The sequence below is a fragment of the Phyllobates terribilis genome, unplaced genomic scaffold (assembly GCF_046119375.1).
Source record: "Phyllobates terribilis strain yellow unplaced genomic scaffold, ASM4611937v1 Scaffold_1__5_contigs__length_1240528914, whole genome shotgun sequence".
Classification (NCBI taxonomy): Eukaryota; Metazoa; Chordata; class Amphibia; order Anura; family Dendrobatidae; genus Phyllobates; species Phyllobates terribilis.
This window is the reverse complement of record NW_027362761.1, coordinates 458,807,701-458,832,978: the sequence shown is the minus strand read 5'-3', so window position 1 is coordinate 458,832,978 and position 25,278 is coordinate 458,807,701. Positions and strand designations below refer to the sequence as shown.

The following is a 25,278-nucleotide window of genomic DNA, read 5'->3' as shown; positions in this document are numbered from 1 at the left end:
CCTGTCTGTCTTCTGCTGCCCCTGTCTGTTCTCTGCTGCCCCTGTCTGTTCTCTGCTGCCCTGTCTGTCTTCTGCTGCCCCTGTCTGTCTTCTGCTGCCCCTGTCTGTTCTCTGCTGCCCCTGTCTGTTCTCTGCTGCCCTGTCTGTTTTCTGCTGCCCCTGTCTGTTCTCTGCTGCCCTTGCCTGTTCCCTGCTGCCCCTGTCTGTTCTCTGCTGCCCTTGCCTGTTCCCTGCTGCCCCTGTCTGTTCTCTGCTCCCCTTGTTTGTTCTCTGCTGCCCCTGTCTCTCTTCTGCTGACCCTGTCTGTTCTCTGCTGCCCTTGTCGGTTCTCTGTTGCCCCTGTCTGTCTTCTGCTGCCCCTGTCTGTTCTCTGCTGCCCCTGTCTGTTCTCCGCTGCCCTGTCTGTTCTCCGCTGCCCCTGTCTGTTCTCCGCTGCCCCAGTCTGTTCTCCGCTGCCCCAGTCTGTTCTCCGCTGCCTCTGTCTGCTCTCAGATGCCCCTGTCTGTTCTCTGCTGCCCCTGCCTGCTCTCTATTGCTTCTGCCTGCTCTCGGCTGCCCCTGCCTGCTCTCGGCTGATGCAGCCTGCTCTCTGCTGCCCCTATCTGTTCTCTGCTGCCCCAGTCTGTTCTCTGCTGCCCCTGTCTGTTCTCAGTTGCCCCTGTCTGTCTTCTGCCCCTGTCTGTTCTCCGCTGCCCTGCCTGTTCTCTGTTGCCCCTGTCTGTCTTCTGCTGCCCCTGTCTGTCTTCTGCTGCCCCTGTCTGTCTTCTGCTGCCCCTGTCTGTTCTCTGCTGCCCCTGTCTGTTCTCTGCTGCCCTGTCTGTCTTCTGCTGCCCCTGTCTGTCTTCTGCTGCCCCTGTCTGTTCTCTGCTGCCCCTGTCTGTTCTCTGCTGCCCTGTCTGTTTTCTGCTGCCCCTGTCTGTTCTCTGCTGCCCTTGCCTGTTCCCTGCTGCCCCTGTCTGTTCTCTGCTGCCCTTGCCTGTTCCCTGCTGCCCCTGTCTGTTCTCTGCTCCCCTTGTTTGTTCTCTGCTGCCCCTGTCTCTCTTCTGCTGACCCTGTCTGTTCTCTGCTGCCCTTGTCGGTTCTCTGTTGCCCCTGTCTGTCTTCTGCTGCCCCTGTCTGTTCTCTGCTGCCCCTGTCTGTTCTCCGCTGCCCTGTCTGTTCTCCGCTGCCCCTGTCTGTTCTCCGCTGCCCCAGTCTGTTCTCCGCTGCCCCAGTCTGTTCTCCGCTGCCTCTGTCTGCTCTCAGATGCCCCTGTCTGTTCTCTGCTGCCCCTGCCTGCTCTCTATTGCTTCTGCCTGCTCTCGGCTGCCCCTGCCTGCTCTCGGCTGATGCAGCCTGCTCTCTGCTGCCCCTATCTGTTCTCTGCTGCCCCAGTCTGTTCTCTGCTGCCCCTGTCTGTTCTCAGTTGCCCCTGTCTGTCTTCTGCCCCTGTCTGTTCTCCGCTGCCCTGCCTGTTCTCTGTTGCCCCTGTCTGTCTTCTGCTGCCCCTGTCTGTCTTCTGCTGCCCCTGTCTGTCTTCTGCTGCCCCTGTCTGTTCTCCGCTGCCCCTGTTTGTTCTCCGCTGCCCCTGTCTGTTCTCCGCTGCCCCTGTCTGTTCTCCGCTGCCTCTGCCTGCTCTCAGATGCCCCTGTCTGTTCTCTGCTGCCCCTGTCTGTTCTCTGCTGCCCCTGCCTGCTCTCTATTGCTTCTGCCTGCTCTCAGATGCCCCTGTCTGTTCTCTGCTGCCCCTGTCTGTTCTCTGCTGCCCCTGCCTGCTCTCTATTGCTTCTGCCTGCTCTCGGCTGCCCCTGCCTGCTCTCGGCTGCCGCTGCCTGCTCTCTGCTGCCCCTATCTGTTCTCTGCTGCCCCAGTCTGTTCTCTGCTGCCCCTGTCTGTTCTCAGTTGCCCCTGTCTGTCTTCTGCCCCTGTCTGTTCTCAGCTGCCTCTTTCTGTTCTCAGGTGTCCCTGTCTGTCTTCTGCTGCCCCTGTCTGTTCTCCGCTGCCCCTGTCTGTTCTCCGCTGCCCCTGTCTGTTCTCTGCTGCCCCTGTCTGTTCTCTGCTGCCCTTGTCTGTTCTTAGTTGCCCCTGTCTGTCTTCTGTTGCCCCTGTCTGTCTTCTGCTGCCCCTATCTGCTCTCTGCTGCCCCTATCTGTTCTCGGTTGCCCTTGTCTGCTCTCTGATGCCCCTGTCTGTTCTCAGTTGCCCCTTTCTGCTCTCTGCTGTCCCTGTCTGCTCTCTGCTTCCCCTGTCTGTTCTCTTCTGCCCCTGTCTGATCTCTGCTGTCCCTGTCTGCTCTCTGCTGCCTCTGTTTGTTCTCTGCTGTCCCTGTCTGTTCTCGGTTGCCCGTGTCTGTCTTCTGCTGCCCGTGTCTGTCTTCTGCTGCCCGTATCTGTCTTCTGCTGCCCTTGTCTGTCTTCTGCTGCCCCTGGTTGTCTTCTGCTGCCCCTATCTGCTCTCTGCTGCCCCTGTCTGCTCTATGCTGCCCCTGTCTGTTCTCCTTTGGCCCTGTCTGTTCTCCTTTGGCCCTGTCTGTTCTCGGTTGCCCCTGTCTGCTCTCTGCTGCCCCTGTCTGTTCTCTGCCGTCCCTGTCTGTTCTCTGCTGTCCCTGTCTGTTCTCGGTTGCCCCTGTCTGCTCTCTGCTGCCCCTGTCTGTTCTCTGCAGCCCCTGTCTGTTCTCGGTTGCCCCTGTCTGCTCTCTGCTGCCCCTGTCTGCTCTCTGCTGCCCCTGTCTGCTCTCTGCTGCCCCTGTCTGTCTTCTACTGCCCCTGTCTGTCTTCTGCTGCCCCTCTCTGTTCTCCGCTGCCCCTGTTTGTTCTCCGCTGCCCCTGTCTGTTCTCCGCTGCCCCTGTCTGTTCTCCGCTGCCTCTGCCTGCTCTCAGATGCCCCTGTCTGTTCTCTGCTGCCCCTGCCTGCTCTCTATTGCTTCTGCCTGCTCTCGGCTGCCCCTGCCTGCTCTCGGCTGCCGCTGCCTGCTCTCTGCTGCCCCTATCTGTTCTCTGCTGCCCCAGTCTGTTCTCTGCTGCCCCTGTCTGTTCTCAGTTGCCCCTGTCTGTCTTCTGCCCCTGTCTGTTCTCAGCTGCCTCTTTCTGTTCTCAGGTGCCCCTGTCTGTCTTCTGCTGCCCCTGTCTGTTCTCTGCTGCCCCTGTCTGTTCTCTGTTGCCCCTGTCTGTTCTCTGCTGCCCCTGTCTGTTCTCTGCTGCCCTTGTCTGTTCTTAGTTGCCCCTGTCTGTTCTCAGCTGCCTCTTTCTGTTCTCAGGTGCCCCTGTCTGTCTTCTGCTGCCCCTGTCTGTTCTCCGCTGCCCCTGTCTGTTCTCTGCTGCCCCTGTCTGTTCTCTGCTGCCCCTGTCTGTTCTCTGCTGCCCCTGTCTGTTCTCTGCTGCCCTTGTCTGTTCTTAGTTGCCCCTGTCTGTCTTCTGTTGCCCCTGTCTGTCTTCTGCTGCCCCTATCTGTTCTCGGTTGCCCTTGTCTGCTCTCTGATGCCCCTGTCTGTTCTCAGTTGCCCCTTTCTGCTCTCTGCTGTCCCTGTCTGCTCTCTGCTTCCCCTGTCTGTTCTCTTCTGCCCCTGTCTGATCTCTGCTGTCCCTGTCTGCTCTCTGCTGCCTCTGTTTGTTCTCTGCTGTCCCTGTCTGTTCTCGGTTGCCCGTGTCTGTCTTCTGCTGCCCGTGTCTGTCTTCTGCTGCCCGTATCTGTCTTCTGCTGCCCTTGTCTGTCTTCTGCTGCCCCTGGTTGTCTTCTGCTGCCCCTATCTGCTCTCTGCTGCCCCTGTCTGCTCTATGCTGCCCCTGTCTGTTCTCCTTTGGCCCTGTCTGTTCTCCTTTGGCCCTGTCTGTTCTCGGTTGCCCCTGTCTGCTCTCTGCTGCCCCTGTCTGTTCTCTGCCGTCCCTGTCTGTTCTCTGCTGTCCCTGTCTGTTCTCGGTTGCCCCTGTCTGCTCTCTGCTGCCCCTGTCTGTTCTCTGCAGCCCCTGTCTGTTCTCGGTTGCCCCTGTCTGCTCTCTGCTGCCCCTGTCTGCTCTCTGCTGCCCCTGTCTGTTCTCGGTTGCCCCTGTCTGCTCTCTGCTGCCCCTGTCTGTTCTCTGCTGCCCCTGTCTGTTCTCTGCTGCCTGTGTCTGTTCTCTGCTGCCCCTCTCTGCTCTCTGCTGCCCCTGTCTGTTCACTGCTGCCCCTGTCTGTTCTCTGCTGCCCCTGTCTGCTCTCTGCTGCCCCTGTTTGTTCTCTGCTGCCCCTGTCTGTTCTCTGCTGCCTGTGTCTGTTCTCTGCTGCCCCTCTCTGCTCTCTGCTGCCCCTGTCTGTTCACTGCTGCCCCTGTCTGTTATCTGCTGCCCCTGTCTGCTCTCTGCTGCCCCTGTTTGTTCTCTGCTGCCCCTGTCTGTTCTCTGCTGCCCCTGTCTGTTCTCTGCTGCCCGTCTGTTCTCTGCTGCCCCTGTCTGCTCTCTGCTGCCCCTGTCTGTTCTCTGCTGCCCCTGTCTGTTATCTGCTGCCCCTGTCTGCTCTCTGCTGCCCCTGTTTGTTCTCTGCTGCCCCTGTCTGTTCTCTGCTGCCCCTGTCTGCTCTGTGCTGCCCCTGTCTGCTCTATGCTGCCCCTGTCTGCTCTCTGCTGCCCCTGTCTGCTCTATGCTGCCCCTGTCTGCTCTGTGCTGCCCCTGTCTGCTCTCTGCTGCCCCTGTCTGCTCTCTGCTGCCCCTGTCTGCTCTATGCTGCCCCTGTCTGCTCTATGCTGCCCCTGCCTGCTCTCTGTATTAGTTGTTTTTTCTAAACTAAAACCTCAGTATTCAGGATAAATTGCCGTGTTGGCACCTTGCGATAAATAAGTGGGTTTTGGGTTGTAGATTGGGCGCTCGGTTCGCCATCACTGCCCTAGGTTAATGTAATGTTTTTTTCTCGCAGAAATCCCTCTTATTTTGTATCTCTTTGCTGTTATATCCGTGACCTGGCTTTGGGGAGGATTACATGTTGGCTATAGACATCTCTGGATGTTGGTCGTCTTCATCATTTTTAATAGCTTACAGGTAAGACTCCTAGACTATGAACAATTCCAAAAATCATTGCTGCATCCATAACAGATAATCGCTCAGTCCACAAGATGACTGTACCGTCTTATGGAGGTGAGTGGTATACTATCGTTTGAGAAAAGCTTGAAATAGGGGCAGAAATCCTGATTCCAGCGGTATGTCACTTACTTGACTTCTTGCTGTAGTTTTGATAAGCAGTGTTTTATCTGCTGCAGCTCTGCTAGTCCTCTCAGTGATGAGCTCCTACTATGGTTCCTTTATACTTAATAAGCTTTGCCCCCGTCACTGATTTGCAGCTTTCTTTCTATGCACAGTGCACATGGAAATTTTTCAGTACGTGGTGCAGGTGGGATTAGACGAAGCTCATCACTGAGAGGTACAGCAAGAAGCCCAGTAAGTGACACATTGCTGGAATCAGGGTCTATGCTCCTATATTATGCTGCCCTGGAGAGCTCTTAAACCTGGTGATAGATTACCTTTAACCTGTGCCAAATTTAACTTATAAATTAATCAAAGTGATGGTGATGCTAATTTTTGTTTTACTACCCTAGACTACCATAAATGTAACCATTAACCGCTTTATTTTGGGGCAATTACCATAGGCTATATAGCTTTCATTATAGGCGTATAATTATGTTATTTGTATATTGTATTTTGGAATTATTTATTTGCACATTATAGTAATGTTAATTATGTATACACTATAGCAGCATTTTTAATAACAGTACTGTCTGTCATGTGCAAGTTCTTCTGTTTATTCACATATGCATGTCACATATACTTACACATAACAATACATGGCTGTCTGTGAGTTCCTGTATTTAAATGTTTGCAGACAGAGCTGAAATTTCCTTTTAAAATACAATATGTGCATTATGAAATGATAGAAGAAGTGAATCTAATACTCAGAAAAGGGGAGCTTTTCTGTAAGTGTCATTACCAGGGACAAAACATGGTCGGTAGTTGATGGAAATCTGTCATGCTTCTGTATTCAATCCCTTGGCTCTGTGTTCTATGGTCGGCATCTCTTTCCGCTGAGCCATAACTGATGAACCTTTTCTTTGGGTGTTTTACTTCTATTATCGTTGTTTCTGTAAGAGGTGATTTTCATTTACTCTTTTTGTCTGTCCTATCACCTTTCGGGTGCAGCTTTAAATACCTTCCACCTACTGGTCTTTCCTGCTTTTGATAGACTTTGTTGGGTTCATTCACTTTGCTGTAGTTTGTGTTGGTTGCAGTTGTTTTGTGTGTGATTCCTTTTCTCCTTAGGGAGCTGCTACTCTAGCGATCCTAGGAGCTGCTAAGGTACATTATTGCATTACCTTAGGGTGCAGTCAGGCAGGGACAGACCAGGATCAGAGAAGGGTTTTTCCTAGTTTGAACAGGGACCTGTTAGGTTTATGTATTTGTCTTCCTGCTTTGTACGTCACTCGTGTGAATGTGCTTTGGTACTCATAACAATGTCACGATACAGAAAATATTTGTGAATGTGTATATACATATATATATATATATATATATAGTCGCTGATGCATCCTACATTACAGGTCCAAGGGTACTCTTCTTCTTCTTATCTATTTACATCAGCCCCCTTTACCCTAGTACACAGAGTCGGATATAGAAATGTACAAGCAGGTTGTTATATTTTCCAAGAAGTTCAAGGTCCATCGCATTGCTCTGCTCACACTGAGGCTATTTACAGTCTGCTCATTTTGACTTCCCATAAATTTGTATATTATAATTGTATATTTTATTACAAGACCTTTCACAGCGATAATGTGCCCAAATATAGCCCCACATGGTGTTTATATCGTCATGTTATCCTAACAGAGATTAGATGTCAGAATGGAAAGTACCTGTAATATGCGCTGATCCTGCAGCACGTCTCCTGCAGGCAAATAGTTTCTGGGAAACTCTCTGTAAGATTTTATGGTTTATTGTAAACTGTCCACTCTGCAAAACAACTAGAAGAAAGTACCCAACAGCAAGATTTAGTATCTGTTTATCTGGGACTCATACAGGAAGCGAAAGTCCCAGAATTGCCCGGAACAACCAAGCGATTGTAGCTGATTTTTTGTTTCAATTACAGTTACACAAGCCCACTCCCGGTTTTGGTCCCATGTAAACATGGCGGCGATCACGTGATGAACAAGCAAAATGTATGGTAGTCAGATAAATGGAGTAATTATGGCAGAATAATCATTGTTACTGGCACCACATTACTGCATGTAAGCAGGGGGTGTGCAGCCAATAACATGATGCTTTATGGGCACAGAAAACATGCCGAAAAATGAGCACCAATCAGCTTGTATATAGTCGATTGAAGATCATTAATAGGTCAAAATCGCACCCATCTAAATTGTCCTTCCGTTTTTCCTTCCCTTTTTCCAGGAGCCATAACTTTTTTATTTTTCCTTGCACATAGCCGTATGAGGGCTTGTTTTTTGCAGGACGAGTTATAGTGGAAAGCGGGAAAAAACAGTAACGTTTTCAATTTTCAGGATATGGAGCTGTGTGATGGCTTACTTTTTGCACCCTGAGCTGACGTTTTTACTAATTTTGGGGTAGATACGATGTTTTGATCGCCTCTTATTGCATTTTAATGCAGCAGCCAGGAAAACATAATTCTGTCTTTTTGATTTTTTTCTCGTTGCGATGTTTACCGATCAGATTAATTTACTTTATATTGTGAGAGATCGGTCTTTTACGAATGCAGCGATACCAAATATGTGTATTTTTTATTATTATTATTATTTTATTTTTAATGATACAAAAGGGTGGTGATTTGAACTTTTGTGTTTTCTTTATTTTTTCAGATTTTGAAAAACTTTTTTTTCACTTTTTATTGTATTGTCCCCTTAAGATACTTGAGGCTGCAATCGTCTGATCACTTGTATAATACATACCAGTGCATCAGACTGACTGTTAGATGAGGGTCCTGACAAAAGACCACCCCTCTATTATCTCAGAAACTCTTAGTGCAGTATTTGTAAATCAGGTTTATAAACCAGACCACCCTTCCCTTCCTCCATTCTCCTATATAAACCACATTACATTGCTGATTAAAATTCCCAGAATTCATTATTTAGAAACTATAATATTTTTTTCCCCATATTTGCTTTTTTCTTTAGGGTCTTTACGCCTTTGTGGTTTACTTCATTATGCACAATCAGATATGCTGTCCAGTAAAAGCCAGTTACAGTATAGAGATGGATGGGCACAGGAGTCCGGCCTCCGCTTTCTTCACACCAAGCAGTGGGATGCCGCCCACTGGGGCAGAAATCAGCAAATCCACCCAAAATCTCATCAGTGCAATGGAGGAGGTACAGACAACCGATATAACAAGTTGTTATTTGGAGCAGTGTTTATCTAGACAAAAGTCATTAATCTTTCCTAAACTTAATGCTTCCTTATAATCTTAAAGATCTCATCAGAATGGGAGCGACCAGCCACCCTAGAAAAGCATAGCCCGCAGAATGGTGCAGCCTATACCCCGCCTGGAGGGTTCAGCAACGGTTCACTGGTCGCTGATGAGGAATTGCAAGAATTTGACGACTTAATATTTGTATTAAAAGCTGGTATGTAACAAGCTGGCTCTTATATTATAACTCACGGTGCATCTACACTAATAGATAATCAGGTAACATATTTTGGAGGATTGTCTGCTGGTGTAAATATGTAGGTAATCACCTGATGAATGAGCAAACTACTAGGGGGATCAGATCATCTGGGCCGACAATAAACACATTGTTATCAGCAGCATATCTCCCCATGAAATCAGAAAATGTGCTGCCGATATAATGATGTACAGGGACAAAGGCGATCATATTATCATCCTGTCCCTATGGTTGTTCATTGGTCAGTGTAAACAGGCAGGTAAACAAGCGCTACATGACATGGGTACATGGGTATAGTGCATCGGCCCTCATTAATATTGCATCGAAGAGCGGTAATCAACATGTCTAAATGCACCATTAAAGGGAATCTGTCAGCGGGTCTTTGTGACCTAATCTGAGAGCTGCATAATGTAGAGAAAGAGACCCTGATTCCAGCGATCTGTTATTTACTAGGCTGCTTGCTGTAGTTTTGATAAAATCACTGATGTTATCAGCAGGAGATTATCACTAGAAGACTGTTGCCTTTTAGTCCTCCATATTCAAAAGCTCTGTATCACCCTACCTATTGGAAGCTTTCCGCCTATGCACAGTGTACACAGGAAGCGGAAAATCAGTGATGTGGGCGGGGTTATACACAGCTCAGCATTCAGAGAACTGCTAGATCTGCAGCAGATAAAACAGGGATTGTATCAAAACTGCAGCAAGCAGGCCAATAAGTGATAAATCAAAGGAATTAGGATTTCTGGCCCTCCACCATGCTGCTCTCAGATGGGGTAACAAAACCTCATGACTGATTCCCTTTCATTTGGATGTAGAATACATTCACAGTGTTATCTTCCCTTATTTACTGCTTCACTTCTGTTTACTTTAGCTTTTTTCCTCTGTCTACCTTCTTTGATCGCTGCCAAGTACAAGTGCTTCTTACAGGAGCGGCTGACCGCAGCTGCAGGAAAGACGACAAGGCCATTGTGAAAGATTACTCATCACAATGTGTTTACCTGAGCAGTTAGGAATCGGGTGGATTCTACAGAGGAAGACGAATAAAGGAGAATTACTCGTCTCCACTTATGAATTTAATCCTACTTTTGTCTAAACTTGAAGGGAATGTCCATCACTTCACACCATGGTGTCTTTAGGTCTAATACACTATAGGTCTGATGCACTATTTTCTCTATTGGTGAGATAAGTTAAAGATTTCAGTAATTCTATGATCAGCACTTCTCGAGTAGAATCTATAAATCTATGGGCGGACACTGATCTGCATGAGAATCTGCCTCCAGAGATTATTTTGAAAGAAATTTTTACAGCATATAATTTGCATATAAGAAAAATGTGGTTTTCTCTGGAATAAGACATCGGATCGCAGATATCAAAGTATCATTTTATTCAGCTCCCTATAACCTACATGCCCATATAGACGGCTTAGGGGGGTTGATCCTACTGGCAGATTCACTTTAAGTCAAGCACAAGTGGAGGTCGATTGAAAACAAGAATGTGGGGGGATGACCTGAACTGTTTAGCCATGCCAAGGGTGCACTAAAGCACCTGAGCCCATTTTGCCCTTACAGACTCCCTGTAAAGATGGCCACATGCATTAAATGTACTCAAACCTGCCCAATACAGCAGGATTGACAGTGACGAGCTAAAGCAGTGTTCCCAAAGCTGTGTCTCTAGAGCTGTGCCAAACGACAACTCCCATCATTCTCAGAGAGTCGCAGGCTGTCACAGCATGAGGGTAGTTGCAGTTTTGTAACTGCTGGAGAACATTGATGTAAAGTACATGAGTTAACACAGGTTTGGGAACACTGATTTAAAGTACACAGAGGCCTTTTTGACTCTCCTCATATAATGTCGAGGGGAAAGAAGGATCGGGCATGTTGAAATCAACACTTCTGATCCCTTTGCTCTCAATGGGGCCTACAGAGCTGACTGGCAGCGGCCTACTCCAATCTCCACATTGAGAACGCATACATTCTGAGCCAGCATTTGTAAGTAGGGTTGGGAGGAATATGCTGGCCATTTGTGGTGGCTGTAGACACTCCTTAAATAGTAACTCAACTTTGGCAGCAAAATTTTTGCACAGAGCAACGTCTACGATTTTTATTGAATCCGTTGTGCAGTGTGCCCTCAGTCAGCAGCTGAGCGGTCGGTGTGGGTCTTAGAGCCCAGACATCCACCCATCTGCAGGGAATTTAAGGGCCTAAAACTATTAAAAATGTTTTAAACGTTTAGGTACTTTTTAAAGTGAATCTGTCACCAGATATTTGCTGCCACATCTGAGAGCAGCATAATGTAGAGGCTGCTTGCTGCAGTTTGATAAATTCAAATCACAGTTTTATCTGCTGCCGATCTACCAATTCTCTGAAAGCACTGTATAACTTCAACCACATCACTGACAGCTTTCTGTGTACACTGTGCATAGGCAGAAAGCTGCCAATCAGTGGTGGGGGTGGGATTATACAGAGCTCATGAATATGGAGGACTACATGGCAGCAGGTTTACTAGTCCCCTAGTGATAATCTCCTGCTGATAAACCTGTGATTTCATCAAAACTACAACAAGCAGCCCAGAACGTGACACATCGCTGGAATCAGGGTCTCTTTTCCTACATTATGCTGCTCTCAGATAAGGTGGCTAAAACCTGCTGACAGATTCCCTTTAATACAAACCACCCATAATGCAATCTATGTAACATACAGGAGTTGGGGTGAAAGTCTCATCTGCCCTTTATGGCTATATTTGTGTGTGTATTGCGGATATATTTTTATTATTTAAAACACAGTTTCCACCTAAAGCACTTCTGCAATTAACAAACACAATTATCTTATATCTGTAGGATAATACATTATACTGCAGGATTCAAGTACAAGTGTCATGTTTTCTATCCACTTAGGAGGTGGAAATAGTGTCCATTGTTAGACTGAATGTGTCGTCCATGGAAGGGCAGGATCATCACCTGCTGCAGCACACGACAATGGATAATCCAGGAATATATTATCTATTGGAGATGAAGCTTGCTGGAAAAATAATTTTGATAAATACAGCAGTAATGAAAACTGTCATGAGAAGCATTTACAATTGCAAGTGATTTGTTGAATTGTATTTGTTACATTTACCTGGCATTTCTATTAATACAATGCTAGATTCTTTACTGTAGGGAAATGGTCGACATCTTCATTTCATGTAAGTAAAATCCTCCATTCTTGTACCTGAGTATTGCATTTATCAATACCCAGGACTTCACCAAAGATGACAGCGAGCAGAAAACACTCAATATAAGTGCAGTATACAGACTACACCACCAAACTTCCCCTTATGACCTAAAATTCTGCCCTGACCCTTAGGCCTCATTCACACGTCCCTGTTTAAACATGTACATGAAAAAATTGTACCAGTGCCATCAGTGTTTTGGATCAGTGTGGCATCAATGTGTCCGTTTTTACCATCAGTGTGTCATCCGTGTGTCCGTTTCTACCATCAGTGTGTCATCCGTGTGTCCGTTTCTACCATCAGTGTGTCATCCGTGTGTCCGTTTTTACCATCAGTGTGTCATCCGTGTGTCCGTTTTTACCATCAGTGTGTCATCCGTGTGTCAGTTTTTACCATCAGTGTGTCATCCGTGTGTCCGTTTTTACCATCAGTGTCATCCGTGTGTCCATTTTTACCATCAGTGTGTCATCCGTGTGTCAGTTTTACCATCAGTGTGTACATCCGTGTGTCCGTTTTTACCATCAGTGTGTCATCCGTGTGTCAGTTTTTACCATCAGTGTGTCATCCGTGTGTCCGTTTTTACCATCAGTGTCATCCGTGTGTCCATTTTTACCATCAGTGTGTCATCCGTGTGTCAGTTTTACCATCAGTGTGTACATCCGTGTGTCCATTTTTACCATCAGTGTGTCATCCGTGTCTCCGTTTTTACCATCAGTGTGTCATCCGTGTGTCAGTTTTTACCATCAGTGTGTCATCCATGTGTCCATTTTTACCATCAGTGTGTCATCCGTGTGTCAGTTTTTACCATCAGTGTGTCATCCGTGTGTCAGTTTTTACCATCAGTGTGTCATCCGTGTGTCAGTTTTTACCATTAGTGTGTCATCCGTGTGTTCGTTTTTACCATCAGTGTGTCATCCGTGTGTCCTTTTTTACCATCAGTGTGTCATCCGTGTGTCCATTTTTACCATCAGTGTGTCATCCGTGTGTCAGTTTTTACCATCAGTGTGTCATCCGTGTGTCAGTTTTTACCATTAGTGTGTCATCCGTGTGTTCATTTTTACCATCAGTGTGTCATCCGTGTGTCCTTTTTTACCATCAGTGTGTCATCCGTGTGTCCATTTTTACCATCAGTGTGTCATCCGTGTGTCAGTTTTTACCATCAGTGTGTCATCCGTGTGTCCGTTTTTACCATCAGTGTGTCATCCATGTGTCAGTTTTTACCATTAGTGTGTCATCCGTGTGTCCGTTTTTTCCATCAGTGTCATCCGTGTGTCAGTTTTTACCATCAGTGTGTCATCCGTGTGTCAGTTTTACCATCAGTGTGTCCATCCGTGTGTCCATTTTTACCATCAGTGTGTCATCCGTGTGTCCGTTTTTACCATCAGTGTGTCATCCGTGTGTCAGTTTTTACCATTAGTGTGTCATCCATGTGTCCGTTTTTACCATCAGTGTGTCATCTGTGTGTCAGTTTTTGCTATCAGTGTGTCATCCGCGTGTCAGTTTTTACCATTAGTGTGTCATCCGTGTGTCAGTTTTTACCATCAGTGTGTCATCCGTGTGTCAGTTTTTACCATTAGTGTGTCGTCCGTGTGTCCGTTTTTACCATCAGTGTGTCATCTGTGTGTCAGTTTTTGCTATCAGTGTGTCATCCGCGTGTCAGTTTTTACCATTAGTGTGTCATCCGTGTGTCAGTTTTTACCATCAGTGTGTCATCCGTGTGTCAGTTTTTACCATTAGTGTGTCGTCCGTGTGTCCATTTTTACCATCAGTGTGTCATCCGTGTGTCCGTTTTTACCATCAGTGTGTCATCCGTGTGTCCATTTTTACCATCAGTGTGTCATCCGTGTGTCAGTTTTTACCATCAGTGTGTCATCCGTGTGTCTGTTTTAACCATCAGTGTGTCATCCGTGTGTCAGTTTTTACCATCAGTGTGTCATCCGTGTGTCCGTTTTTACCATCAGTGTGTCGTCCGTGTGTCCGTTTTTACCATCAGTGTGTCATCCGTGTGTCAGTTTTTACCATCAGTATGTCGTCTGTGTGTCCGTTTTTACCATCAGTGTGTCATCCATGTGTCCGTTTTTACCATCAGTGTGTCATCCGTGTGTCCGTTTCTACCATCAGTGTGTCATCTGTGTGTCAGTTTTTGCTATCAGTGTGTCATCCGCGTGTCAGTTTTTACCATTAGTGTGTCATCCGTGTGTCAGTTTTTACCATCAGTGTGTCATCCGTGTGTCAGTTTTTACCATCAGTGTGTCGTCCGTGTGTCCATTTTTACCATCAGTGTGTCATCCGTGTGTCCATTTTTACCATCAGTGTGTCATCCGTGTGTCAGTTTTTACCATCAGTGTGTCATCCGTGTGTCTGTTTTTACCATCAGTGTGTCATCCGTGTGTCAGTTTTTACCATCAGTGTGTCATCCGTGTGTCCGTTTTTACCATCAGTGTGTCGTCCGTGTGTCCGTTTTTACCATCAGTGTGTCATCCGTGTGTCCATTTTTACCATCAGTGTGTCATCCGTGTGTCCGTTTTTTCCATCAGTGTGTCATCCGTGTGTCCGTTTTTTCCATCAGTGTGTCATCCGTGTGTCCGTTTTTACCATCAGTGTGTCATCCGTGTGTCCATTTTTACCATCAGTGTGTCATCCGTGTGTCCATTTTTACCATCAGTGTGTCATCCGTGTGTCCGTTTTTACCATCAGTGTGTCATCCGTGTGTCCATTTTTACCATCAGTGTGTCATCCGTGTGTCAGTTTTTACCATCAGTGTGTCATCCGTGTGTCCATTTTTACCATCAGTGTGTCATCCGTGTGTCCGTTTTTTCCATCAGTGTGTCATCCGTGTGTCCGTTTTTACCATCAGTGTGTCGTCCGTGTGTCCGTTTTTACCATCAGTGTGTCATCCGTGTGTCCGTTTTTTCCATCAGTGTGTCATCCGTGTGTCCATTTTTACCATCAGTGTGTCATCCGTGTGTCAGTTTTTACCATCAGTGTGTCATCCGTGTGTCCGTTTTTACCATCAGTGTGTCATCCGTGTGTCCATTTTTACCATCAGTGTGTCGTCCGTGTGTCCGTTTTTACCATCAGTGTGTCATCCATAACACTGTTATGTGAGCAGCCCCATAGCTTACAATGGGTATGTATCAGATCTGTGGAAAAAAACAGATACAGCATGTACTGGAAGCACGGACATGTGAGGCCTTAGGAGTAGATGAAGATATTAGAATTGATGACATCGTAGTGGTCTCGTATAATGATGTCATAAGGGTTATGTAACTTGTACGATGTGAATTAGGGCTTACACAGAAACTGTATTTGTTAGCATAGAGCGCAGACTGCTCATGGAAAATCTGGCCTGGTCCTATAATTTTTTTATTTCCACTTAGTACATATTTATATAAACCAAGTTCATCATTTGACACTTGCATTTAAATAAATTTGTTTTAATGTTTTAGGTTCAGGACTGAACATCAGTGATACTGAATCATGTCACGGAAGTCAAGATGGAGGCAGCATGGCTAACTCACAAATAGTGGAGCTCCGGAGGATCCCTATAGCCGATACTCATTTATAACTCATTTTGTTAAAAATATCAACCATTTTTTGTATTCTTCATTTTGCACTAATATGTACTGTACCCCACTAGAACGTAGTGGTCAGATAATAACTAGTTTTAAGAACCAATGCCCTAAAGAGGGCAGTTTGGACTAAACATGATAGTACTGAAGAAACGTGACTGTGGAACTAAAAGTGATTGCTCTTAAAATTATGTTTTTGATTAACCCTTTTATTGTAGTATGTAATAAAAAATATTTTATATTTCTTCTTTGTTTGTGGCTTACTTTACTACAATTGTTTGTGTGCAGTCTGATAATGTACACTGTGCAACATTTTACAGCTTATTCTGGAACTCTAAGCAAAGATGGATCCAATTGTTACAAGGGATGAAATGTTAGACTATTGTTACAGCCAAAGCATTATGTCACATCCATCTGCAAACAGCTGAAATTCAATGTGGCTATGGCACAACAGACACTGCCGTGACTTAAAGTTATACTCTGGGGAGATAAAAAATGTTACACTGTCCCTGCCCTCATAAACTATAAAGATGAGATGCCCAGTGCACTTCTATTATCTTTAGAACACTTGTACTTCAGTGTGACAGCAGCTGCTCCTCACTGCTCCCCTCTGGGAGAATATGTCACACACCATTGTGCAGCTCCCCACTGTGCGTAACAGCCAGTCCGAGAAGAGGGGACATGGCCTGACCCCCCCCCTTCCCCAGTTTTTAGGGGCACCAGCCAGCCCCCTGATAATGTCTCCTTCACTGCAGCACTTGATGAGGGGGCGTGGCCTGCTCCTGTCTTTTAGTGGCACCAGCCAACCCCCTGATAGTGTCTCCTTCACTGCAGGGCTGCTAGCAGGGAGCAGGCCATGCCCCCTCACCTCAGACTGCAGACAGGGAGACATTATTGGGGGGCTGGTGTGACAGCAACTGCTCCTCACTGCTCACCCTTCATCTGAGACATTACAGCAGTGTGCAGCTCTATGCTGTTTACTATCAGCCAGTTACTGTACCTGATAATAGCTTTCTCTGTAGAGAACAGGGGGTGTGGCCACGCCCCCTCTTCTGGTCCTGTCTGTTACTCACAGCAGGGAGCTGCACACTGGGAGGGGGGGCAGTGAGGAGCAGCTCCTGAATCACAAGTGTTACAAAGATAATAGAACTGCACTGGGCATCTCATATTTATAGTTTATGAGGGCAGGGACAGTACAAAAATGATTACTCTCCCCTGAGTACCCCTTAAAACATCATGATATCAATGCTAGGGAAAGTAAAAATGACTTGCTGCAGAAGGAGCCTGACTTTAGTGTTGTTTCCAGCCATTTACTCTTGTTTATAGTACATTAAAAAGTTCTTCAACTTCCTACAATGCTTTGTTTCAATTCCTAAACAATTTCCATATTTTATTTGCTGTCGCTGAACAGAAGCATTCTTGTTGACATCCCCAGCATGAAAACTAGCCCTGATACATAGTCCAGGCTTGTTAAAGCAGTTGTCTGCTTTAGACAACCACTATGCATAAGTTTTAATACAGACCTTGCCAAAGTGCGGCCCAAGACAGCCAAAGAGCTGAAAACGTTGGCCCACGGGCTGCACCATGCGGCGCCCTCCCCAGCCCAGCCAATGTCCTCGGGATACAAATAGTGGTAAAAATAATGGTGGAGGAGGGGCCACCAGCTCCTTCTTGCATCATCCAGCGTGTGCGACTGAGACAGCAGACATGATGACGTCGCTACATTACGTCTGCTGTGCGGAGACCAGAGCAGAGCGCCAGGGGAATGGGAGTGAGGTGAGTATTTTTTATATATACTGTATTTATATATATGTATATATATATATATATATATATATATATATATATATATATGTGTGTGTGTGTGTGTGAATGTGTGTGGAATGTGTCTGTTTATAGGGGGCAATGTGGGGGCTCATACTGTATATAGGGGCAGTGTGAGGAATCATATTGTATAAAGGGAGCGTGTGTTTGGGCCCATAACATATATAGGGGGCTTTGTGCGGGCTCATACTGTATATAGGGGACTGTGTGAGGGTCATACTGTATATAGGGGCACTGTGGGCACACATACTGTATATAGGGGGCTATGTGAGGGATCATACTGTATATAAGGGGCATTGTGAGGGCTCACCCTGTATATAAGGGGACTCTGTGGAGGCCCACCCTTTATAAAGGGTGACTGTATGGGGGCTCAAACTGTATATAGGGAGGCTGTGTGAGGGCTCATACTGTATATAGGGAGTCTGTGGGGGCTCATACTGTATATTGGGGCTGTGTGGGGCTCATACTGTATATAGCTATAGCAAGAATTTTATACATTAACATATATTAAACACGTGACTACAACACCAGATTCTGCTGACTAAAAGCAAGTAAACAATGGCTTGATGGATGACTATGACATTATCTACATTGGACTGAGCAGAACATGATAAGCATGTGTGAGGCCAGCTGCAGAAGTGAGCATAATCATATGGAGGGCAGATTTTATAATGGGGCTCATACTGTATATAGGGGGCTCATCATATATATATAAGGGGACTGTAGGAGCTCATACTGTATATAGGGGTGCCGTGTGGGGGTCATACTGAATATAGATGTGCTGTGTGTGGAATCATTCTGTGTCAGCATACCTAATTCTGCTCAATATTGCAAGATACAGTTAATATTAATATGAAACAATAATTATAATTAATCCGTTAATATTAATGTTCAGCAGAAATTATTTTAGCTTATTGTTTCGGCACTCCACAACAGTCACGGTCTCTCATGTGGCACCTCAGGTAAATTAATTGCCCACCCCTTAGGTTATAGTGTCCCACTATTGTCAAGCAGTTTACATCAGTCTTGTCATAGTCTAAGCCCCAAAAAAGTTGCAAATAGGAAAAAAAGGTGCGCAAAGTTTCAATCTGCGTAAAATTTACTGTTCTTGAAAGATGCTTGCCAAGGGTTGAAAAAGTAAGAATGCAGATTCTGGAGGGGCTTGTATGACTACTTTCATACAAATTTACTAATCTTTGTGCCAGAAAATGCACAAATCTGCACTTGCTCATAAGAGGTGTCACTTTTATTTTCTGCCTTTAGGACAAAAATCGTGCCAAATGATATAAGCTTTGTGATAAATTTGCAACTTAATCCTATGATCTTTTTTAAGGGCTTGTGTGTATGTGGCACCCCAGGGGTCTGGTTTCCACAGTAATGTAATGTTATGTCTGAGAGCAGGTGGGAGGTCCTTTGGTCAGGGATCCTGTGCATGCCACACCTCCTGCCCAGTCTTGGGAGGGGAAGAACTTCCCCTATATAAACCCGGGGCTGAAGCAGGGTTAGGCAGTCAAGGAGAGTAGAGACAGAGAAGCAGCATAGGAAGAAACAGCAGAAGCTCAGTGGGAGCAATATTACTACGAGTCAGGGGCTGGCAGCTGCAGAGCTCGCCCTGACTGAGAAGATTTCTTACCGGACCCGGAGTCCGAGGCTGTGGGGACTAACTCCTACCCAGCAGCAGAATCCGTCAGGCAGGGGATTTCAGGTCCTCTGGCCAAGAAGCCCGAAGGCACGGTCACACGCATGGGACCAGCACCGCCACCGTGGAGCGGAAGCCATTAGAAGGCCCCGAGTCACCGGCCATACGGGTGAGCACCACACGGTACACTCAGGGACGTGGGCTACTTATACCCGCTTCTAGCAAGGTAGCCAGAAGAGTACAGTCAGTTTGGGAGGCCTACAACTCCGCCTGGCCAGGGGAGATCCCATCTGCTCAAGGACTGACCAGGCCCCAATCACTAGCCAGTACTCCGGGAGGGTCTATCGTTGTCACCAGTAAAGACCCTGAACTACACCGTACCGTCTCCGAGTGGTTCCTGCTACCCCCATCATCCACATCTGCTGCCCTGAGGCCATACCCCTCCCGTTGGGGGTTATACCATCTACGCTGCACCATCCATCCACCGGCCTCAGCGGACTGTCCTGCAGCGGCAGCTCCATAGCTGCATTCAACGGGTGGCGTAGTCGTACAACATCTACCGCTGATACATCGCCGCTCAGTTTGACTCCCTGGGCACGGACCGGGTCACCGCCACGAGACTACAACCCTCAAGAGATCCGGCTCCGGGTAAGCTCCCGCGTGCGCAACGCAGCGCGACACAGGCCCAGGGGCGCGTCATGTAAATTGACAGTCTTGATGGATCTGTCCAATCGTTAGGGTTGGTTTACACGAGCGTATAACAAAATCGTTTAGAGTTTCGTCCAGAAAGCTCAGATGATTTTTTGCTCACTTGTTATCCGTATACAAACCGTTTTTTTTACAGTAGCAGTTATTAATAATTTACACGACCATTTACAGTTTCATATGTTAAAAAATTTAAGTGCATCGGGGAGACACGGTGGTCCGTGGGTGCTCTCGTCCGCTGGCCCGAGACCGCATGGACAAGGGCTCATCCCACTGAACACCCACTTTCTTTCCCGTGGGCATAATACTATTCAGACAACACAAGGTGAGGGTAAAACAGTGTGACAATACTTTATTGAACCACCAATAGAAAAAAACATATAGAACAGTTCAAACAAGTACCCAAGATGGTGCAAATTACTGAGTCTCACCCATCCGCTGGCTCGCCGGGATTAGAGCAGCTGCGACTTCGGGGCTTCCAGGGATGACTACACCCACCAGTGGTACCCTGCTTTCGGCGGGCACCCACAGAGAGGAGGTAACGACAAGCTTAGGAAGCTGATAGTCCATTGAGCTACGAGACTAGGTGACTTGAGGGTCCCAACCTGGCTTCTCCAAATGTATTCATGGGGCCAGGTAACTGGAGGGTCCCAACCTGACTACCCCAAACATCTCCAGGGAGCCAGGTGACTGGAGGGTCCCAACCTGGCTTCCCCAAACATCTCTATGGGTCCGTGATGGTCAATGGAGCAGATCTGTATTCTTCCAGCTAGGGCAATGGTCCCTTAAGCTCTTAAGCTGGCATCCTGTAATATGTCAAATCTGTGTTCCCCTTGATGGTGCCTTGACTGTTGTTCTGTAAAGTTCCTCTTGATGGAGCCATGGTGTCCTGGCTCTTGTTTTTTTAGAGTATCTCAGGGACCAGAGGCAAATCCCCCTTATATAGTTCACAACTATCTTTAAGGCCATCATCAACAAGTCAGTATTGAGGTGGGATGAGGTCATGTCTCATTATTTGAGTATTTAATCAATCTGCACAGTTTGTCCTTCACTGTTTGCAGGTTAACAAGCTACTTATAGCTTATTAACTTATAGCTTAAAGTCCAATGGGTAATCAACATATCAGCAAACTTCGATTGTTCACTTACCCTGCGTCCCTGTCCTCCAAAGACAGCAATACAATAAGCTGCAACAAACATCAACTCAAGAGTCCACGTTCAAACTCATATGAAAATAGTCTATGTTTCTTGACTCACGAAGAAAAAAGAACATAAATTCAATAGTCAGCGTTCAGACAATAGTCTATGTCTCCTGGCCTACAGAGAATATACATCTGGCATAGTTAAGATTAAATGATGTGTCATCTCAGCATCCATAAAAATGGATGCTATACTATGGCTCTGTTCAGCATCCGATTTTTTTTTCCGCACACATAGGCTTCAATGGCTGAGTCTCATCAGATTTACTGAAGAAACTAGTGCATGCTGAGATTTTTTACAAACGCAGATTCAGACAGTGAAAAAAATCATTCATCTGCACTGCTCCATTGAATAACATTGGTACGAGTGCTGTCCGTTTTTTTTATGGACAGAACTCAGACAGAAAGTACTGTCATGTGAACAAGCTCTTAAAGAAGGGAAGCTCCTCTGCTCTATTAAAGGGATTGTCTGGTTTCCCAAACCCTATTTTGAATAATATATTGCTGAATTAACATAGGGGCATTTCCTATATGAGTTGAAGCAATGAGCAACTACAAAAGGTTTTTCTCACTGGTCTGAACTGTGCGCTCTCCAATGCTGCTATAAGGCAGTTTTGTCTCTGCACAGAAGCTGGCTGGAATATGGTGCTAACAGTGCGCTCCAGCGATCCGGCCAGCTTCATGGGTACTTACAAGCTCTCCAAAAACGTTCAGACACTGCTTTTAAACCTAGACAATGAGCATTAACAATAAAATAAAAAAAAATCACTCTGTTCTTGAAAACAGAGAGTGAATTTCAAAGTTGCTTGTCTTTACCAGCACTTGGTAATTTTACCTATTTTACCCATAAAGGAATGTGGGAATAAGCATTTAAGGAGATATATATTTTTAACCAAGGACAACCAGTTTTAATATTATTTACTACATGTTTTCAAGTTCATGAGCTATAGCAAGGATTTTATACATTAAAATATATTAAACACATGTGAGTAGAACATCAGTATCTGCAGACTAAATGCAAGTAAACAATGGCCTGATGGATGACTATGACATTATCTACATTGGACAGAGTCCAGAACATGATAAGCATGTGTGAGGCCAGCTGCAGAAGTGAGCATAATCATATGGAGAACAGAGGTTATAATCTCATTAATCTGTTTGTTATAATTCTGTGAAAGAACAATTATTGTATATGATGAAATCAGGGAGTGATCAGCCTTATGGAACAAGGAATTACAGATCATTTCATGGAAAGCTAAGGGTAGTAAGCAGTGGCGTAACTTGAAGCTTGTGAACCCCAATGCGGAATTTCCAATGAGGCTCCCAACTAACACAGATCTTTAACAGTAATAGTCTTTTTATATGGGGCAAAAATACCTCTGGGTCCCCCCTAGTCTCAAGGGCCCAGGTGCGATAGCAACCCCTGCACCTATTATAGTTATGCCCCTCATAGTCTGTAGTTGAGTTGTGTAATGCATGTCAGTACTAGTGAGTAATACACAACATCTAAGGAGCATAAGTCAGCAGTAAAAAGTCCCTTTCTTTTGTTTTCCGATTTATTAATTCCCATTAAAACTTTATTTCATTCAGCCAGGAACATGCTAATTAATGGGCATCTAGCCAAGTGGACATTTTCATCCCCCTGACTAATTGATGAAGCCTGGGTGCGCACTGTGTGCTTTGCCAGGGAGATGTCACTTGCGGGGGCGGCGCTGGTCTCTGCACGCGGGGTATTCTTACAATGCTCACTGACATCGAGAGAGCCCACTGTCACTGTGCATATTACATGGTGACAAGAATCTACTGAGCATCCTTCAGAATTGACAGCCGGCACATGCTCATTAGAGCAGGGACTAGCCCAGCCCCTGAAATGGAAGTCACTGATGACACATCGTTTCAGGGAGGAGTGAGAGGCTGTGGCAGTGACGGCAGCCGTTGCCCCCTGATAAAGCTTTGTTCGAGTATCCCAGCATGCACTGGAATTCCCCCCCAAAAATGTCATAAAAAAAAGTAGTAAAAAAAATGAAGCAGTATAGTTAGGGAATGGTAGGGACTTTTTAATAAAGTATCTTAGAAAATAGATTAGATTATGACATTAAAGAGATAGGGATTTAGGATAAAAAGTCATTTGTGATTCGGACCACCACTTTAATGTTAATCTTAATGTTTAACTCTTTAGGGGAGATTTACTAAGACTGATGTTTCCTACACCAATTGTATTCTCCCTTACATTAGCGTAAGATGAGGGAAATATATTAAAGGGGTTTTCCCACAAAGTTAATTTTAATCAATATTTTAATTAATATATCTCTGAATAATAATAATTTCCACAACTGGATGTGTTTAAAAAAAATGTTCCTGTGCTGAGATAATCTTATAAATGTGACCCTGCTGTGTACTGTGTAATGGCTGTGTCTGACCGTACATGAACATGGTCCGATCATACCACATCTCCTGGGCAGGGGAGGAAGCAAAAGAGTATACAGACATTACAGCAACTGTTTATTGTTGACTGGTGATCTCCTTCATTGAACGTCTGAACATCTGGTCCTGTCCAGCCAAAGTCACCGGCATCACGCGGTATGCAAGGGCACAGCACCACCATAGAGAAAGTCCACACACTCAGCCAGGACCCCCATCTTCATGCAGCGTGCCGAGGCATAAAAGACAAGTACCTCACTCAAGGCTGCTGCCCCACACCACATTACATGTACATTGCATGTTGCAGGCCATTCAGTTCTCAGTTTACAATGATTGACATGTACACAAAGTACAGTAAATGTTCCTGGAAATAGTTCACATATCTTGGTTTGCAGAATTCTCCGAGCAGGTCAAATTCCATGCGGCCAATGTTTCACCTTTTTTCATACTTCCTGGAAAATCTACAGATACAATAAACCTAAAGTCAACTTTATGTACATTTCCTGTATTTTGCTGAAAAGCTGTAAAATATTCTTTGTAGCTACATATTGAGACATGGATGACCCAGTCCGCCATGCATTAAACAGAAAGTCTATTGATTTCAACTGGATTTAATCCTTCCACTTGTGGTGTTGATGCATGGAAACTGAACATGTGTTGATGGAGTCTTCTAGAGACTCTACAGCCGGGGTCTGATCAATGGTCGATCACTTGCAGCAAAATGTGTTTTGATGGGGTTTTATAACAATTTTTCATGCATATTGCTATATCACATATTATAAGTAAAATTTCATAAAAAAATATTGAAAAATGCATCAAAACAGCGGCAAACCCAGATGTTTTTACAAATTTGTGCGAAAGACCCCATTTCTTTTTTAGGCATGGATTAGTAAGGGTGGGTTTTTCACCATTACTTAAGGTCTATTTAGATTGAAAAATAATCATGAACAAGCGTTCTCTTAGGATGATAATCGTGCAGTGTAAACAGGCTGCCAATCATCAAGCAAATCGCTCGTTTGTTGAGTGAAATCTTGTGTTCTGCACAAAAGATCAAAGTGCTCGGCAGTGCATAGTGCTATTAAACAGGACTCGCGCTGCCGAGAACAATTGTATCCTATGCTACCAAAATTATTTATTACGGATTGATCACTGCGCATTTGAAGAGCGGTCTGCCACTGTAAGCAATAATTGGCCATATGGCATATTCCTGAAAAAAACAATATAAATAGTTATTTCAAAATTACGGGTATGGGGCGACTAGAAAATAAAACCATTATTTTAAGGAATTCTAAATAATTGAGAATTTCAATATAATTCATTCTAAGAAAATGGGGATTGTGCAATTCTATTATAGACTATTATAGTATCACTAGATGGTGGCCCGATTCTAACGCATCGGGTATTCTAGAATATGTATGCGGCCGACCGGGCGCGACTAATCAGCGAAGCAGTGTTTAAATGGGTTGTGCACTACTTTAAATTAACCCCCCAATGTATCCCCCCGGGGCCCCTAATGAATTTTGTAATTACGTCATGTTGTCAATACTGCTTGTGACAACATCGCTGACCACGCACAGCCAGCACGTAATTCCCCCGGCTGCAGCCGGCTCTTGCTTCCGCTTACATCACGACTATTTGCGGCTACAGCCAGGGGTCTCCTGTTCCGCGTACCACGGTGAATGACAGGCTGTGGGCGGGGTTATCCCCCGGCTGCATCGCCACTGACCTCCATGCGGCTACCGTCGGGAGATCAGCGGCTAGGGCCGCTGATCTCCCGACGGCAAGTGTGAAGGGAGGACCAGGGAGCGTGGCCGCCGGTCGGGGTACTTCTGCTGCGAGCAGCTGGGAGATGACTGGCTAGCACTGGTCATCTCCCAGCTGCGTCGCCGCTGATCTCCCGACGGTGGCCTGCGTGTTTCAAATCCGGCGCCAATTCACGGCCGGGCTGCGCCAGCCGCTGATTGGTCGCGGCCGGCTGGCCTCAACCAATCAGAGAAGCGGTGTTTTAAATTTCGCGCCAATATCGCCGAGCGGGTGCGACCAATCAGCGAAGCGTGTTTCAAATCCGGCGCCAATTCGTGGCCGGACTGCGCTGGTTGCTGAC

General features: G+C 45.9%; 1 protein-coding gene and 1 long non-coding RNA gene across 5 annotated transcripts in view; one reads left to right on the top strand and one right to left on the bottom strand.

The window, feature by feature from the left end:
• The window catches only part of LOC141265490 (uncharacterized), a 40,978-nt gene extending 34,025 nt beyond the window's left edge, over positions 1–6,953 (bottom strand). The window contains exon 1 of the long non-coding RNA XR_012320106.1: positions 6,845–6,953. This is a non-coding gene — a long non-coding RNA (uncharacterized lncRNA). The remainder of the gene's footprint in view (positions 1–6,844) is intronic.
• The window catches only part of ADGRV1 (adhesion G protein-coupled receptor V1), a 627,077-nt gene extending 611,442 nt beyond the window's left edge, over positions 1–15,635 (top strand). Inside the window, exons 88-91 of one of the 4 annotated variants that reach the window (XM_073678624.1) lie at positions 4,864–4,985; positions 8,120–8,311; positions 8,413–8,566; positions 15,265–15,635. In XM_073678624.1, coding sequence (XP_073534725.1) covers positions 4,864–4,985; positions 8,120–8,311; positions 8,413–8,566; positions 15,265–15,383 — 587 coding nt within the window. In that variant the 3' untranslated portion in view covers positions 15,384–15,635. The remainder of the gene's footprint in view (positions 1–4,863; positions 4,986–8,119; positions 8,312–8,412; positions 8,567–15,264) is intronic. The other 3 variants (XM_073678616.1, XM_073678631.1, XR_012320105.1) reach the window with 3 other exon arrangements.
• The last annotated feature ends 9,643 nt before the right edge of the window (positions 15,636–25,278 follow it).